Genomic DNA, 17,177 nt, shown 5'->3' with positions numbered 1-17,177 from the left:
TAGATAAATTATGGAGAATCGGAAGTAAAATGGCATGTAGTAATAGTTCATTTGAAAACATCACGTCGTTTATAGTTCTAGGAACCAGATTGATGCCAAGTCAGCAAACAAGGTAATCAGATTACATTTACAGACACACAGATGACTCAAATTTTCGAAACATGAGGTTCACACTTCACCCACAGAGGCCACCCATCATCACTTCCTCTTTCTCTCTCATCATCTCCTCACTTTCTTAATCTCTTTCTCTCTCTAAAACAAAAAACATGCAAATTCTTCATGTTCCTTCTTCGCTATATCTCTCATTCAAAACGTAAAATCACATGAAGAAGCAGGTGAGTTGAAGACAGACGATATTTTATGTACTACTCTAATTTGCACGAGTGGATTCAAACTTTTGTGAGGGGGTGGACACACTAGCGTGACCAACTAGCCTAATCCACGTGTACATTACTCGTTTTGCTCAAGTTGGAGCACTGACTTTGCTTTGCTTTCGTGATTTGTTGCAGGATTAATATCTTCGTATGAGAAGCCTCTTCAATCATCAACGGCTGTATTTTGTTCGCTTCAGCAACAAAGACATGAAAGGTCCAAATGGGTTCATCCCAGAGGTTCTGTATTGAGCTCCTTTACTACTAAAGCTGCTTCTTTGGAAGGTAAAAGCACTTTCTCTCCCTACCTTCTTTTTCAGCAAACCCAAAAGCAGCTTAAATATAAGTGCCTCTAGATTAGATTGCACAATTCACTTTGTTAGTATGGAAATGGCATGTGTTAGTATTTTGTGAGGATGTCGAGAGTTGTCCCATATCGGAAAGTTAAGTACCTTGCATACGCATATAAGGGGTTCAGCTACTTCCTGTTGCTAGTTGGTTTTATTGTGAAATCTCAACTTCAAGATTTAGAGCTCTTTAGAGACATATATAGTGAAAGCAAGAAAATTTATGAAAAACACTACACTGGAATTTATCTTTTGAAATATTTAGCAGTTGAATTTATGAGTAATAATTTTGGGATTTTTTTTCTTTTCAAAAAACATGATATTGCTTTCGATCTATTTTACGTTTTCCAATTCCTTTTGTTCAGATGCAGTTGGTGCTGATGAAATTTTGAAGGCGGAAGCTGAGAAAGATGTACTCAAAGCATTGTCTCAGATCATCGATCCAGACTTTGGGGCGGACATTGTCTCGTGTGGATTTGTGAAAGATCTGGACATCAATGATGCTTCAGTGACAGACGTATAGAGCATAATGTCCTTACCAAAATATATTGACCTTTTTGTCTCAGGTTTCATTTCGGTTAGAGCTCACTACACCAGCATGTCCAATAAAGGACATGGTAATTGACACAATCACCGTTGTTTTTGTTAAATAAGAAGAGTATCCAAGATAACTCTAATGATCCCAAGAAGAAGAAAAATAGAGCACACTCTTAAAGAAAGCTCACAAAACAAACTAATTAGCAAAGCTTTTCTTATTTAGCTCTAGGCTTTGTTTTTCCTTGGATGATCTACAATGCTTGAGGACTTGGGTATTTATAGCAAACCAAATGAAAGCTACACCACACACTTAATTAAACTAGGATTATTTGCTACCACACAAAACCCATTAATTGCACTTAATTTTTTCCACTCAACCATACCTAACATTGATTCTACCTAACATTGATTCTCAACAGTTTTATCAGGACTCGCATATGTTTGATGTCGTAGATTTGATTCATAATTCCACTTGATATTCCCTACTAATGGAGTTATGTGACGTTCGGCGTATTATTTCTTTTGATTCCTTCCTTTTCCTTTTCATAAATTATATCTCATTGAAAGATGCAAGTATTGCCATCAGTTCCATTATTTCGATCTTCTATGATCAATGGCAAAAATTAATTTATTATGCTTTTTTAGTAGCATTTTTGGAACCAGCAAACATAACAAGCTTCGTTTGTGTTACAGTTTGAACAACAGGCAAATGAGGTGGTGAACGCTCTTCCTTGGGTCAAAAATGTCAGTGTGACTATGTCAGCACAGCCAGCGAAACCAACTTATGCCGGGCAACTTCCGTCAGGGTTACAGGCGATTTCAAATATTATAGCAGTTTCTGGTTGCAAGGTAGACTCTGCACTTCCTTTCAGGTTCTTTTCTGTTGCCGGTACGTGGCCTTTGCGCTCTTCATGGTTCAGACCATTTCTTCATGTTTGACTTTGTAACACTTCCGTTGGAGCCATATCTTTTAGCTTGAATTCTGTCTCTTCTAGTTGTATTATACTCGGGAGCATTGCTCTTTGTGGTTCTGTTCAATTCTTCCTTTCATATTAAAAAAAGTTGCCATTTTCCTCAGGCTTCCAGTGCTAAGAAAGTTGCGATTCTTAGGATTTGTTTTCCTTGAAAGGAAAAGCTATATTTGCAACCCGGTAATTTAAGAAAAATGTATATGAAATCGAAACAGGCAACCTACATTTGGCAGGGAGTTCCCACCATTAGTGTATACCCTATACCGCTAATTCTGTACTGGTTTTTTTGCTGTTTGTAAATGTGTGCAGGGAGGTGTGGGAAAATCAACTGTAGCGGTAAACTTGGCATACACTTTGGCTGGCATGGGTGCTAGAGTTGGTATATTTGATGCTGACGTCTATGGTCCAAGTTTACCGACAATGGTCTCCCCTGAGAACCGAATACTAGTGATGGTAATATAAACAAATTTAGCAGAATTTTCTCATAATTAGTAAGGTGCTGCAATTCTGACAGTTCCAAAACTTCCTCTAGAACCCAGAGAAGAAAACCATAATTCCTACCGAATACTTGGGAGTGAAATTGGTGTCATTTGGATTTTCCGGACAAGGGCGTGCTATAATGCGAGGCCCTACGGTTTTTGGGGTCGTCAACCAACTTCTAACTACAACTGAGTGGTATGGAATTCTTTTTTGCACAAAACTCCACCGTTATTGTTAAGTATGGTTCTGGTCATATCATCATCTAATCCCGATTATTTCATAATGTAGGGGAGAGCTGGATTACCTTGTTATTGACATGCCTCCAGGAACTGGTGATATTCAGCTTACTTTGTGCCAGGCCCTGCTTTTTGGTCTCAGTTACTATCATTCTGTAGTTAGTATCTTATGACGTATGTTTATGTGGATATTCTGTGTGAATATTTTTTACTTCAAGGTTTTCTACGTTTTGGTACAGAAAAAGTTGGGTTTTCAGGTTGTTCCATTAACCACTGCTGTTATTGGAGTTCGTATGTTTACCAAGCTTAAGGTGTGCATTTCCGTCACACAATCATCCATTACTGCAAAGTACTTCCCGATACCATGTAACCAATAATCTGTTCTAATTTGTTTCAAAAGGATGAAGGTGGGATTATTTCTTCATTTATAGTGATATATTGATGCTGATTTCATCGACTACCTTCTTCTCTAAACGTTCGTACTTTCGTTTCAAGCATTCAGGTGCCGTGTGTTGCTGTCGTAGAGAATGTGAGCCATTTTGAAGCTGATGGGAAACGCTATTATATCCATTTGGTAAAGGATCAGGCTCACAGGCAAGCTCACTATTGAAGAATTTACTGTCTTTCTCCATAGAATATCTGAATAATCTCAGTGCAGGAAATTTGTGCACTACCAGTAAAACTTTATATGCAAGCATATGTATTTGATATAGTTTGATCCACATGTTTGCAGGTTGTCCTGCAGGTCGGTATCCCGAATCTGTTTGATCTTCCCATTAGACCAACTGCAAGTCCTATCTCTTCTGTTGATGTTCGATATGTCCTGCGCAGGAACCTATTTTAAATTTTGATAGCATTTATCTGGCCGCTATCTGCTTCCGGAGATAGTGGAACGCCCGAAGTGGTAGCTGATCCTCTAGGTGAAGTTTCGAAGACATTTCAGGGTCTCGGAATATGTGTTGTGCAACAGTGTGCTAAGATTCGCCAACAAGGTATCCTATCAAAAACTTTATGGAAGGTTATCATACTTCCAAAATTTTAAATCAAAATGTAGTCGTGATGATTGTGTTTCGCAAAAGTTTAGAGGCTTAAATTTACTCGCTGTTCGAACATATTTTTGAGTTTGTTATTTTTTTCATTAGTGTCAACAGCTGTGATGTATGATAAATCTATCAGGGCTATACGAGTGAAGGTACCGGATTCAGATGAAGAATTTCTTCTTCATCCTGCAACTGTGAGACAGAATGAACGCTCTGCCCAAAGTGTGGTATGAGGAGACTTATTGCTGCTAGATAATATGCAGAATATGTGACATTCACCCTTCAATTCAATGTTTTTGTCATTCCACATCAGCGATAACGATGTTCTAAAACATGAGGAAGGAGTAATCTGGCTATCAAATTATTACATAACTTTAATAAAGTCGATGAATTAATCTAGATTCGAAGTTGAAAATTGAAATACATGTGACAAAGACTTTGAAGACACTAAATTGATGGGGAAAGTAGAAGTGACCGGATTCTTTGTAGGACCTTTTGAAGAACGGCCCCGAAAATCTTCCTTTAGCGTTGAGTTTTGTTTATTGATGTCATAAGTTCCAAATAATCTACATGCCTGACTTAATCTTTCATCCTTCGAATTTTGAGTTGCTAAATTTGTGCAGAATGAGTGGACAGGAGAGCAAAAGTTGCAGTTTGCTGATGTTCCGGAAGATGTATAACGTGAAGAGATTCGTCCAATGGGAAACTATGCGGAGTCAATAAAGTGGCCAGACGGATTTAGTCAGGTAAAAAACATTTTGTTTGAATTGATCAACCAAACATATCGCATCGTGAAGGATTTTATTGCTGTCATACTTTACAAAGTTTCCAACAGGGACCACCATGATGCAAATGATGCAAAAGATTAGTGACAACTTCATGAGAATCTTTTCAACCTAACTCCTTTTGACTGAATGCAAAGCATTGCCAAATCTCTGCCAGTAGTGTGAAAATTTACTTCGTTGAAATTGCAGCAGTGTTACAAAAAATAGGATTTATCCAACGGTTAAACATCAGAAGATATTAACCGGCGCCATAGCAGTAAACTAATGCATGAAATTTTCAATGTTATGGCGCAGATTGCTCCTTACGATCAGTTGCAGACAATAGAGCGACTAGTTGATGTTCCTCGACTAGTTCCTTATCAGGCAAGTTACCATTCTTACCATAGTTTTTCACTGCATCAGCCTCAAATGGTAATAATAACAATGCTGTTTTTCCCTTCCCTTATACAGGTTTGATAGCTTCAAGTTATAGCCTATAGGTTTTCACAGATCCTTCTACACACAGTTATTAGTTTTTACTGTAAAGGTTAGACTGGAGTTGTGAAATTACTGGATTCAGGGACTATTTGTATAAGACCATCCAATACTAAAAATATTACTCTATTCGGTGCACTCTCTCGTCCCCTTAAATTCCATTGGACTTTTGAGTTCACATTCAGCTGGTAAATTCTGCAATGTATGTCATACCTTACTGTACGTATGCTAGAATTTTCGATAGATTATTCTTAGCCCATTGTATTGGATCTTTGACTAGTAGTTCTGATTCATTTATCTAGATATTTCATATACTGCATTTTCATTTCTAGCTTTCCATCCATATAAATTTTCAGCATATTAACATACATCAGGAAACCTGCAGCCGCAGAAATATCTGTTTACCGATCATTTTCATCTGCTTCAAGAAAACTGAGACAGCCTAAAGCCATCCACAGACCAAAATGGACCACTTTGAGGAGAAAAGTCGCCTACACCCACCATTACATAAAACAAGCGTCTCACATATCATAAGATCATGCCCCATCACATGATATAGCAAATATGACATACCCGTTTCATGAAAATAAGGGTTATGAATTTTGAAATTCACATGAGTGGTGCATGAGCTTATGTGTGAGACATCTGATGCACATCTCATCTACATGTGGGATATCACGATAGCAGTATTATTGCAATAAAATTACGGCCTATCATGTATTTGAACTCTCTCACATGTAAATAAAAGATGACGTCACATAAAGTACTGCATGATGGATACTGGCACTGTAACATTTTCATGTCAGAAAAGTTCGTCTCCCAACATATACTGCATATCTCCTACCAGCCTCAAAATTAATGCAAAGCAAGGGGCGACTGGCAGAACATCATATAAGAGTGAGAACCCGATTCAGAAACCAATAAACAATTCTAAAAGAGATTTGCTGGCTATCGGCAGAATTGAACCAAATTAGGAGCCGTCCAATAAATGAGCATATCTGCATAGAAAAAGATATTTCCCAGAAAGTGTTTTAATTTCACAAGGAACTATAAATGTCATTGTTCAACTGTTTTTTCATTGGGACCTTTGTGCATTTAGTTGCCTCCAGTCCCCTTCTTAGCTTTTAATTTTCAAACTAACTTTTTGATCTTTTCTAGCAGTCAATGTTCTTCCTTTGAATGTGTTGGTCACCTTTTGGCTTTAATGGCGACTGCAATAGAAATGAGTTATTCTTGCAGGATGTAAAGCATTGCTTAAACTTGACCATGCATGCATGAACCTTTTGGAGCTTTCCCTTGACCAGTTGTATCTCAACGCTGTTGTAGCCATTAGATCAGTGTAAAATTGAGTCCATTTAGATCGATTCGAGCGATGAGCAAACCATCTATGAGAAGATTAATTTGTACTCGCCAGCTGTACAAAAAAATTTCCCTTTAGTTCCATAAGCAACGTGTTGAACATGTCAGATGGGTTACAAATTTTCATTAATTTTTTTAAAAAATAGGAAGGTACATATCAATCATTTGAGTTGATTTTATTGAAATTTTATCGGGACACTGAACTTTTTACCGACTTATTTTTGAAAAAGAATAGCAGTACTTTGATAGATCCTCAATAGTAATGTTGGATTCCAAAATTCAGTTCAATCTGCAACCCAATTTGTTGCAGATTGGTCAAAAATTGCAGGGAAATGTTTTTGTTTTGTTTTTTTTTTCCCTCCGGCTGGCTTTGCGGCTTCGAGAGAATTCTTTTGAAAAATGTTTTATTGGATATATACTTATACATATATATATATATATATATATATATATCTGTTTGGCAAACAAGGCCTTACTTCACATAGCATAACTGGGACCTCCATGCAGCATGCATTCGCACACAGTAACACTGACCAGATTTTTTCTGCAAGTTGCAATTGAACACTTTAAACAATTGAAGTTATTTTCAACTAAACGACAATATTTTTGCCTGCCACTATTTGTCGGTTCATAAAACGGGCGACTCATATTTGTTTTATTGTATGAGTGATGCATGAGATTATATGCGAGAAACCGCGTTCAAGAAACGGGAGTTTTTCTGTTCTCAAAAATGCTTTTTCTAATGCTATAAAATCCCAGGAATCCAGGATGTTCTTAAACTATATTCTAGCCGTTTGATCCAGACATCTATTTCTCCCCATCCAAACAAGATAGCATTCAAAATAATGTCTTGTCTGTTGTCGCAACATGGATTTATATCTGATAAGGTAATTAGTTTCATAGAGCCAATGAGATATTCTAATTGGTTGAATTAAATCTCTCCCCCTAGAACAAGTTTTGGGTGGTCTAGCTCTCACTTTGAACTTGTGAAAGAAAAGGGCAGACAATATTCATACATTGAGAAACTCTAGAATCAGTTGTGTACGTATGTGAACATGAGCTTATTCTGTTTGTTTATTATGCTTTACAAGTCTAAACATGATTGGGTAGGATATATCACTGCACCACGCATAAGCAATGTTGAGAATGGATTTCACATTGATGAGAGAAAGGACATTGCATAAATTTATAAGAAGTTTGGATTACTGCCCCTATTATCAATTGGTTTTATGGTGGAATCCCAACTTTCTTTATGATATCAGAGCAAATTATCTCATGTGTGAATCCCAACTACCACACATGTTCCACATCACCCTATTTGCATATTGTTCACTTGTTAGGTTTGAAAATTGTCAAACGTGAGGGGACATATTGAGAATGAATCACACATTGATGGAAGAACGAACCTTGAATGAACTCATAAGAATTTAGGCTACTACCCATATTGGTACACGTGAAAGAGTCTGTTGAGAATGAATCACACATTAATGAAATCTTGCATAAACTTATAAGAAGTTTGGCAATGCCCTATAATACAAATTAGTTTTATAATAAAACTTTAACTTTCTTCATGCAATTAATCCTAGCACGCCTCTCACATACATACAAAATGATCCATGCCAATAACTATTTCAACAAATTGATGAGGTCTTATTTTCCAAGCCAATTAAAAACAGTAATAGAATTTTAATTTTAAAATCATTTTTCAATTTTAAGACAACATGCAGACAATAGAATTCTATATCATGAGATGCCTTGTTGCAGCCGGCAGGCTAGCCTGTATAGCTGCCTCACATGATACATAACATTACCTCTTTTAGCTTTCTATTTTCTCATCTCGTTATGTTTCTATTTTATTCCATCTTACTATTTACTTTGACAAAAGAATCTTCTCCAAATCTGCAGAAAAATATTACAAAATCCATTGCGAGGATCTGTCCATAATATATAGAAAGTCTAGTGGCCCTCCCATTAATTAGTGGCCTTCATTAGTAAACTAATTTTAGATCTACAATCAGATTATTGTGGCCACATATTGAATTTGCATATTCTGTTTTATGTCTTCGATCGCTTTCATAAGAATTGAACACACAAACGATACAAGCTAATCCAACCAACTGAAGACAGCTACTGTATCCCATTTAAAAATATCCTATCGGTTGTCCAAAAAAGTAGATTAAAACATAACATCGATGAATATAACAGTTCATGTCTTGATGATCGGTATGCAATGCATGTACCTGCATATCTGGTTTAGAATTGTGATAAGGAATGGGAAAAACGCGGTCGTGGGGTCTGCCAGCTTTAATGGCAGAAAAAGGTAGGCATTGGACTTATCCTAACCCTCTCTCTCTCTCTCTCTCTTAATCAATATAAAAATACAAATGGGTCCTTTTGGGCATGTTCTTAAAATCTCCACAGTACCATACATACTAGATTCTACCAGTAAAGTTAGTTTTTCATCTTTTCTCTCTTCTACTTCTTGTAATCATGCTTACGTCATTTGATAGTATTATTGACCTAACTCGATCTCAATTAGTAAGTAAAAGGAGAAAAAAGTCAAGGCCATGCACTAAATGACCTCAACAGCCGCCATAAATTCCTCAAATCTTGTTCCTGTTGTGTTCTTATCAGCGTGCCAAGTGGTCAAATCATTATTAGTTTTATGTATTAGTGTGGCTCATGAGATTGATTTTCAACATGCATTACATAATCATGAGTGTTGTTGAAGCGAACTTCCTAAAATACGCATCTCTAATTTACAAGTGAGTTTTACGTATAATAGAAAATATATCTTCATATATCTATAACTGTAATCACATAATGAGTGTAGCTAATGAGAGTTGTTGAAGTGAAGTTCCTAAAGCATGCATCTCTAATTTATGAGAGATTCTTATATACAACCTCAAATATATCTTCTTGTATCTACAACTAACATAATAACATGATGAGATTTTTTTACACGAAGTGCATGACCCCGATTACATAGCATAATCTCCTTATTTTATAGTGATGTACCACTAAACAAAATTCCATATATCTATTTTGGGGTGATTCCAAAATAAAATGCTAAAACCAATATCTGGTCCAATAGAATATGCTATTTATTCACCAAGCAATACACATCTCAATCATTAACCACACTAAGTCTTCCTATTTATCCATTTTCGCAATAATTAATCCACTCCTTGGCCCTATATAATGGAGTGACTATAGCTAGGACCAGAACATAAGAGCAAAACACTACCAAAACACAATTTGTTCTAGCTACCCCCATCCAATCTTTCTCTGTCTTTCACTCTCTCTCTCTCTCTCTCTCTCTCTCTGTTCTCTTTGTTAGTTTGCTTCATTAAAAAAACCACAAAAATGGTGCTAGAAAAGACCCTTTCGACGGCCATGAACGCAAAAATCGTGGGGTCGGGCGGCGAAGCGGTGGTTTTAGCACATGGTTACGGAGGAGACCAGTCTGTGTGGGACAAAATCCTGCCCTACTTGTCTCAGCATTACCGTGTTCTCGTCTTCGACTGGCCCTTCTCCGGTGCTGTGAATAATAAGGATGGTGATAACCTGAAACTGTTTGATCCAGCTGGGAAATATTCCTCCTATGACGCATTTGCCCTTGACCTAATTGCTCTCTTAGACGAGTTTAACCTAAAATCTACTGTCCTTGTTGGTCATTCCATGTCTGGTATGATCGGATGCATTGCTTCAGTTAAAAGACCTGACCTCTTTAAGTCCCTCATCCTCATTGGAGCTTCTCCTAGGTACTTTCTCACTCTTATATACAACTTTCTCTCTCTAATTTTCTTCTGTTTTTTTTTTAATTCTATCCTTGTCCCATTTTTTGTGGTTAGACACTACAAATATCCAATTAATTATATATAAAACTCTCTTATCCAAACGTTAATGTTCAGATTTCGTGTGCCCAAAACACGAACGATAAAACCTAAAATTGAAGCGAAACATTTGTGCTGATCGACTGAGAATGAAACAAATTATATTGTTAGTTGACCAAAAAGAACAGTCTGGCCACCGTTATATACATCTGCACAAAAGACCGACATAAGGTCCTTAGAGAGAAACATTGTATATACATATGTATTTATATTTGTGATCACAAATTAATTAAGACTTTTTATATTAGCACCTCACAAAATATTGAATGCACCTCACATTAAAATTTAGTATTAAATGACTTATTTACCTTACTATGCAATAACAATTTTGACCTTATTAGGTTAAAAAAAAAAAATTTCAATGTACATCCCAAATCATTTTTGACATATTATTTATCTTCTTCAACTATCAAAACCCCTCTAACCCTCCATTGTTGAACAAAATCCTAACCAATGAAACTACAAACATGTTGATTGAGAAAAATTATTTTTGACAAATGAAACACAAAATCGATGTTTCGGAAGCTTCACATGAGGTAAGACTTCATATTTTTTATTGTTTTAGTGATTTTGACGACATTAATAATTATTTAATCTTGTTTTTGATGCGTTATTCAAGCTTCTATGTTCGTATTCATCTTTTAGGGATCACATGAATTATATGAAGAATTAAGCATCTAAAATTACCACCAAATATTTAAAATTGACGACATGGGTTTTAATGGTGGAATTGAAAACAACCCATATATGCCTTAAATCTCAGGCGTCATCTTTTATCAAAATTCCAGTTGGCATTTTTTGTCCAAATTAAAAGCTTTATAAGATTTGAGAAATACGGGATGTATAGAAAATACGGGGGTGCATGTAGAAAATATAAGGTGTATATTAAGAATGTGGGGTGTGAGGGTATTATGGGGACATATACGGAGTGTGTTAAGATAATTTTTAATTGAAAACGTAAATGTGGAGTTTATTCAACAATTTGTGGGGTGTTAATATAATAACCCATTAATTAATATCAGTGATATATATATATATATATATATATATATATATAATGGATATAATGGATTGCCTTTACTCTGTATTGTCTCTACACAAAATACATATTTGGGTCCACAATTATTTGAAGAAAGAAATCATTAATTTCAACATAAATATATTTATTTGTAGGTATATAAATACAGATGACTATGAAGGTGGATTTGAGATGTCAGATATTACAGAAATCATCTCAGCCATAGAATCCAACTATCACAACTGGGCGGCCAACTTCGCCACACTTGCTGTGGACACAAATGACCCTCCCTCTGTCGAAAAATTCGCCAAGTGCCTGCAGAGAATGAGGCCTAAAGTTGCCCTCGCCTTGGCCAAAACCGTCTTTTACAGCGACCATAGAGACGTTATCGACAAGGTCTCGACTCCATGCACCATCGTCGGCACCAGCAACGACATTGCTGCTCCAAAATCGGTTGCGTTCTACATGCAGAAGAAGATGAAGGAAAACTCTAACGTCGAGATTATGAATACAAATGGGCATTTCCCACATTTGACTGCCCACCTTGAGCTTCTTGATGTGCTTGGAAAAGTCTTGGGCCTTAAATTTGATCATAATCCTTAAGATTATACATGCTGATGATGTTAATTAGTTTATTTCTTAGGTAAGTAAGTAGTAGCTAGGTAGTCAGAATAATTTGTATGGTGAAAAAGAAGTGTCCGCCGCAAGGGTTTTATAGCTCAAGTGTATTTGTTTACGCACTTGAGATTCTATGTTTGATTTGTCAATCCTTGCATATCGTTTGTATCAAAAGACTAAAAAAAGGGGGCAATGATATGAATGGTTAATGTGTACACGCCAATCACAATTTGACGTACACATGTGGCGAAACTTTTATTTGCTTTGTAAGTTTTTTAACTTTTATTTTGTTCTATAAGTTATTTCCGCATACGTGTGAAACTAATTACAGCATCCTTCAACTCATTTGCTTTGTTCCAGCCTCAACAAGCGAGTAGCAAATCATCTTGTGAAATTATAACTATTGAAAGTACAAGAAAAAAGAGATCTACCCAACCAAGATTTTGGGCTAGTTCTGTCATTTCCGGCTGAACCAAAGGACATTCAAGTTTTGGGCTAACAATCATTTCTTAAATTGGGCTTCACTTTTAGATTTAACTGGCCCAATAACGAGCCCTACATTCTGGTCATACACGAAATACCGTTAACACCCTCCCGTCACGCAGAAATCTCCAATCACTGCCCGCCACCGCGCTCCCACAACCTTCCCTGCGTAGCCACCGCGGCAGTTCTTTTTCCCGGTAATTAACCGAAACATCAAGGGCACTCCGGTCCAGAAGCACCCATCAATCTCTCTCTCTCTCTCTCTCTCTACTGTGACACTGACGGAGTCACTCTCAAACCGAAGTAATGCGAAATTTGTTCGGCGGAGCGACCCAAATTCTGAGCAAATCGTCGTCCGCTTTCTTCTTCCTCAATCCAAATTCGAAGCTCTCTCTTTGCAAACCATCCAAATCCCCTCGCCTTCTCCGCACCTTCGCGATCATGGCCTCCGCCGACGAGTTCGTCAAGGGGAGCGTCCACCCAAATGGCGTCGCCGTCATCACCCTCGATCGTCCTCGAGCACTCAACGCCATGAACCTGGGTATGTGGATAAACACACACACACATACACACACATATGTATATATCTGTAAATGCTTTTGATTTGGAGCTGATTTAAAATTTTGAGCTTGAACTTTATTGCATCGTATTGATCACAATTCTGTGTTGTTGCATTTGTGATGATACCAAATGTTGGATTGAAATTTCGAAGAAGTTAGCTTTTTTGAAGAATTTTGTGTTCCTGTTTAAGTGGGAATTGTTGGAAAATGCAGATATGGATGTGAAATACAAGACCTATCTGGATGAATGGGAATCTGACCCAAATGTGAAGTGTGTTCTTGTTGATAGCAGCTCGGCTCGTGCCTTTTGTGCGGGTAATGCCCAGAATCCGTATTTAAATAGTTTCTTTCTTGGCAATTTTACAATTCCATTTTAACATGTAGCTAAATAAGCTTTTCTAGAGATGTAGGTTTAGCTCTTTGGGCGGTTATTTTTGTTTTTGGGTCTCTTAGGTAAGGTTTTGAGAGTGACCAATCATGGTAAATGCAGGAATGGATATTAAAGGGGTTGTTGCCGAAATTCAAAAGGACAAAAACACACCTCTTGTGCCTAAGGTTTCTACATTACGCTTTGCTTTGAGCTAGAATTGTTTCTTGTTTAGGTGCTTGCATGATAGATTGTTGGTCCTTGATGTTCGTGCTGTTTCATGTCATGTTGTTTATTGTTTCCCTTCATTGTTCCTTTTTGTGTTGCATTTTTGCCATATAGAGATACACGGTGTCCGTTAAGCTGGCATGTTGATTCTTTGATAAGTAATAACCCAGATTTTAGTTTACCTGCAGGCGGTGATGTGAAGCAGATAACAACCAAAAACCAACTACCGGATATGATTGAGGTTTAAATGTGTCCTTTTAACTATATACAATAACAGATTTATAACCTTACACAGTTTGCCAAAATCCAGATAATATAAGATGACTTCCATCCCTACCATATTTGATATAATTTTGTTAATTTTCATGGTGAAATAGAATTCTAGCAATACATTGATCCTTGCAAAATCATTGATGATTAAGCCTTATACAAGCAAAGCAAGCCCCTTTTAGCAAAATTCATGCATTAGAATTGTAATAACGTATTTGTTGATAGGCCTAAAAATTCAAGGTGAAAATCACTTATATGGGTTATGCTATTTCTTTAATTGCTTTGGTGATTCAATCTCCTATAAATGTCATAAATTGTGGCTAACATTGTGCTTTCAGCATGTATTTATTAGCGATCAATACATACGAATATTTTTTTTTTTTCTTTTGTAATTTCATGTTTGACATTTTCGGGTAACTTACAACATCTGATCATTTGTTTAGTCTTGATTTTGCTTGAACTTGGGTAGTATGATTTGTATTGGTTGGATAGAATTCATTTCATTTTTAAGCTACCATTTGTAGTTTTCTTAAGATTGAGAGGCTACTGATATGATTTTGTGCTGCACGTTATTCAGGTATTCACTGCTGAGTATTCTCTAATATGCAAAATCTCTGAGTACAAGAAGCCCTATGTAAGCTTCATGGATGGCATAACAATGGGCTTTGGTATTGGCCTATCAGGTCATGGTCGCTACCGGATCATTACAGAGGTATGATTGCCTTGTCAGACAGAGATTGTCAATGTTGTCAATTACATTGCAATGGCCTTTTGATTTTTGTGTGTCTAACGTTGTGTAGATACATTTCAGAGGACTGTTCTTGCCATGCCAGAGAATGGAATTGGTTTGTTCCCGGATGTTGGGTTTTCACATATAGCGGCTAAGAGTCCAGGAGGAGGATCTGTAGGTATGCCTTTTCTATCAGAAAGTATATAAAAACTAGATATTTTTACTAAAGTATTTCATTAATAAGGAGAAACTGTTTAGATTATAAGAATATAAAGAGAACTGCCTATACAATTTCTCTGTTTGCTTCATGCATCAATTCTTAGTTCTGTGTTTGTTTTAACACTGTTATGTCTTTGTAGGTGCTTATCTTGGACTTACTGGGAAAAGGATTTCAACACCATCGGATGCACTATATGTGGGTCTTGGGACACATTTTGTCCCATCTCAAAACTTAGGTTCTCTAAAGGAGGCCCTTTTGTCTACCAAATTGTATGTTTCTCTTCTCTTTAAATTCATTATTTTTTTTCTTTTAGTTCAGATTTCCAATGCTTTAGTGGGGTTAACTTTAATTGGCATCATTGCGAGATAAAAGCAGCTCCATTGTTGATTGCAGTTCTCAGGATCCCCATCAGGACATTGAAACAGCTGTGGCGAAATTCAGCGGCAACCCAGATTCTGAAGCGCAACTCAAGAGTCTTTTACCTCAAATAACTTCAGCATTTGGTGCAAATAAGTCGGTTCTTGAGACAATTGATGAGCTTAAAAAGCAGCAGCAGAGTTCAGATGCTACTGGTAAGTTTGTCAATGTCATTTGTTTATTGATAATGAAATGAAATCTGTCATAGTCTTCTATTGAGAGGCTTCTTGTCGCTGTGAAGTATTTTCTATCAAATTGTTTCTATTGCAGTGGTGGAGTGGGCTAATGAAGCTCTTCAAGGTCTTGGAAAGGGTGCTCCTTTTTCACTTTATTTGACACAAAATTATTTCTCCAAAGTTGCATCTGCGCTTGGGAAAAATGACAATCAATTATCCACAGTGAGTCTGGACTTTGAACCTTTTCGTTTTTTTTCATCGTGTGGTTTCATTATTTTGATAGTTTTGAGTTGTAGTATTTCACATCTTCTGATAGTAACATGTTGCTTTATTTGACCAATACCAGTTAACTGGTGTGATGAAAACTGAATATCGTGTTGCTATAAGATCGTCTTTGCGGAATGATTTTGCTGAAGGTGTGCGGGCAGTTTTGGTGGACAAGGATCAGGTTCGTTAATTATGCTCAAGATTCATTACTATAAAACGGCAGAACAATGCGGAATTCTTGAAATTAGGATTATGCTGGAGACCCTAGAGTTAGTCATCCAAATTATATAGTTTCCTTTTGAAAATCACTTGCCGACGGAGTTGCTGCAACATAAACAATTACAGCCTCTACTAGACCTACAGTTCTATAATCATCTTACTTTTCCGTATATCAGAACGGGTCTTTATCTTTGGTTTCCGTTTCTTGTCAATGTAGAATCCAAAGTGGAACCCGGCAAAGTTAGAGGAGGTGAATCAGAGTGAAGTGGAAGCTCTCTTCGAGCCATTGAGCCCGAACATTGAGGAGTTGAGCGTGTGACTGACTGGCATGCGAAGGCGGAACCATTGAAATATATTTACTGTTGTGGAAAATACGTGAAATGAAACTGGATGAGAAGAAGCACTTTCACTTGGATGCTTTTAGTGCTTTTTTTTACTGCGATTTCCGCGGCCATGTGATTAACTAACATTGTGGTTGTGGCGTCCAAAAGGGGCTTCTGTTTGAAGACCTAGTACAATAATCAACCATACAAGCTCCTTTATAGTCTCAATAAGTTTGGTCCCATTTCAACATGACATAAACATTGCATGAGGTCTTTTGTACCCTACGCTTAGTGATTAAGTCGAAGACAACATCGATGGTTATTAGTAGTGGATCGAATTTCTTTCTTCTACTTTTTTGATCGTATCCTCCTCTTGGAGTCTCGTAGAATTGATATTCGAAGACTAAGAGTTTGTTTGAGGTTCACCAATCCGTTGGTCATCTTAAAAGACTTTCTTTGGTAATCTTACAGATTGCCTAATGTGCATGCATCTTCCGAAGCACAAATTATTATCAAATGAAGAGTGTCACAAGAATATCGATCACAATTGAAAAAAAATATATATCTTAAGATATAAATCACAACGAATAAGATTATTTTATTACATTAGAAACAATGCCAGATTTTTCGAAAATGTCAATTATGATAGAGTTGTAAATAAGTGATTCAACCAAACTCACTGAGGTTCCAGGCTTGGAAAAGTCATAAGAGAAACGCTAAGGAGACTCTGAAAGTGAGACTTTTTATGGACTCGTGTCATTTCACAATTTAACGTTAATTTATGT

General features: G+C 36.8%; 2 protein-coding genes and 1 pseudogene across 7 annotated transcripts; all 3 read left to right on the top strand.

The window, feature by feature from the left end:
- Window positions 1-94: 94 nt before the first annotated feature.
- LOC137746948 (fe-S cluster assembly factor HCF101, chloroplastic-like) lies at window positions 95-5,534 on the top strand (annotated as a pseudogene). Its single transcript, XR_015953034.1, has 16 exons — window positions 95-335; window positions 510-656; window positions 1,084-1,235; window positions 1,285-1,335; window positions 1,949-2,104; window positions 2,536-2,679; window positions 2,759-2,901; window positions 2,995-3,097; window positions 3,182-3,253; window positions 3,445-3,536; window positions 3,676-3,687; window positions 3,789-3,934; window positions 4,085-4,209; window positions 4,606-4,728; window positions 5,062-5,130; window positions 5,218-5,534. The product of XR_015953034.1 is annotated as a fe-S cluster assembly factor HCF101, chloroplastic-like (transcript).
- A 4,296-nt stretch (window positions 5,535-9,830) lies between these two features.
- Window positions 9,831-12,347, top strand: LOC137748582 (putative strigolactone esterase DAD2). The gene is made up of 2 exons (XM_068488751.2): window positions 9,831-10,364; window positions 11,670-12,347. The coding sequence occupies exons 1-2, from the start codon at window positions 9,967-9,969 to the stop codon at window positions 12,115-12,117; spliced, it is 846 nt and encodes a 281-aa protein (XP_068344852.2). The 5' UTR covers window positions 9,831-9,966; the 3' UTR covers window positions 12,118-12,347.
- A 375-nt stretch (window positions 12,348-12,722) lies between these two features.
- On the top strand, window positions 12,723-16,743 carry LOC137747506 (3-hydroxyisobutyryl-CoA hydrolase-like protein 3, mitochondrial). Of its 5 annotated transcripts, XM_088689924.1 has the most exons (11): window positions 12,723-13,156; window positions 13,389-13,490; window positions 13,666-13,755; window positions 13,959-14,011; window positions 14,618-14,752; window positions 14,852-14,948; window positions 15,130-15,259; window positions 15,384-15,562; window positions 15,678-15,805; window positions 15,930-16,031; window positions 16,287-16,743. In XM_088689924.1, the coding sequence occupies exons 1-11, from the start codon at window positions 12,922-12,924 to the stop codon at window positions 16,386-16,388; spliced, it is 1,353 nt and encodes a 450-aa protein (XP_088546050.1). In that variant the 5' UTR covers window positions 12,723-12,921; the 3' UTR covers window positions 16,389-16,743. The 5 variants fall into 5 exon arrangements, with proteins under 5 accessions (XP_088546050.1, XP_088546046.1, XP_088546041.1 ...); XM_088689920.1 differs by lacking the exon at window positions 13,666-13,755; XM_088689915.1 differs by lacking the exon at window positions 13,666-13,755 and having other exon boundaries at window positions 15,366-15,562.
- Window positions 16,744-17,177: the final 434 nt, after the last annotated feature.

The sequence above is a fragment of the Pyrus communis genome, chromosome 2 (assembly GCF_041283825.1).
Source record: "Pyrus communis isolate YQ-2024b chromosome 2, ASM4128382v1, whole genome shotgun sequence".
Classification (NCBI taxonomy): domain Eukaryota; kingdom Viridiplantae; phylum Streptophyta; class Magnoliopsida; order Rosales; family Rosaceae; genus Pyrus; species Pyrus communis.
The sequence above is the reverse complement of the archived record's forward strand: the minus strand, read 5'-3'. Positions and strand labels throughout refer to the sequence as shown.

Bases quoted from the DNA above. Each gene is read 5' to 3' on its own strand.
- LOC137748582 (XM_068488751.2), top strand. From the start codon at position 9,967: ATGGTGCTAGAAAAGACCCTTTCGACGGCCATGAACGCAAAAATCGTG. The intron at 10,365-11,669 runs GTACTTTCTCAC...ATTTATTTGTAG, and splicing joins CTCATTGGAGCTTCTCCTAG to GTATATAAATACAGATGACT.
- LOC137747506 (XM_088689924.1), top strand. From the start codon at position 12,922: ATGCGAAATTTGTTCGGCGGAGCGACCCAAATTCTGAGCAAATCGTCG. The intron at 13,491-13,665 runs GTAATGCCCAGA...TGGTAAATGCAG, and splicing joins GGCTCGTGCCTTTTGTGCGG to GAATGGATATTAAAGGGGTT. The intron at 14,949-15,129 runs GTATGCCTTTTC...ATGTCTTTGTAG, and splicing joins TCCAGGAGGAGGATCTGTAG to GTGCTTATCTTGGACTTACT.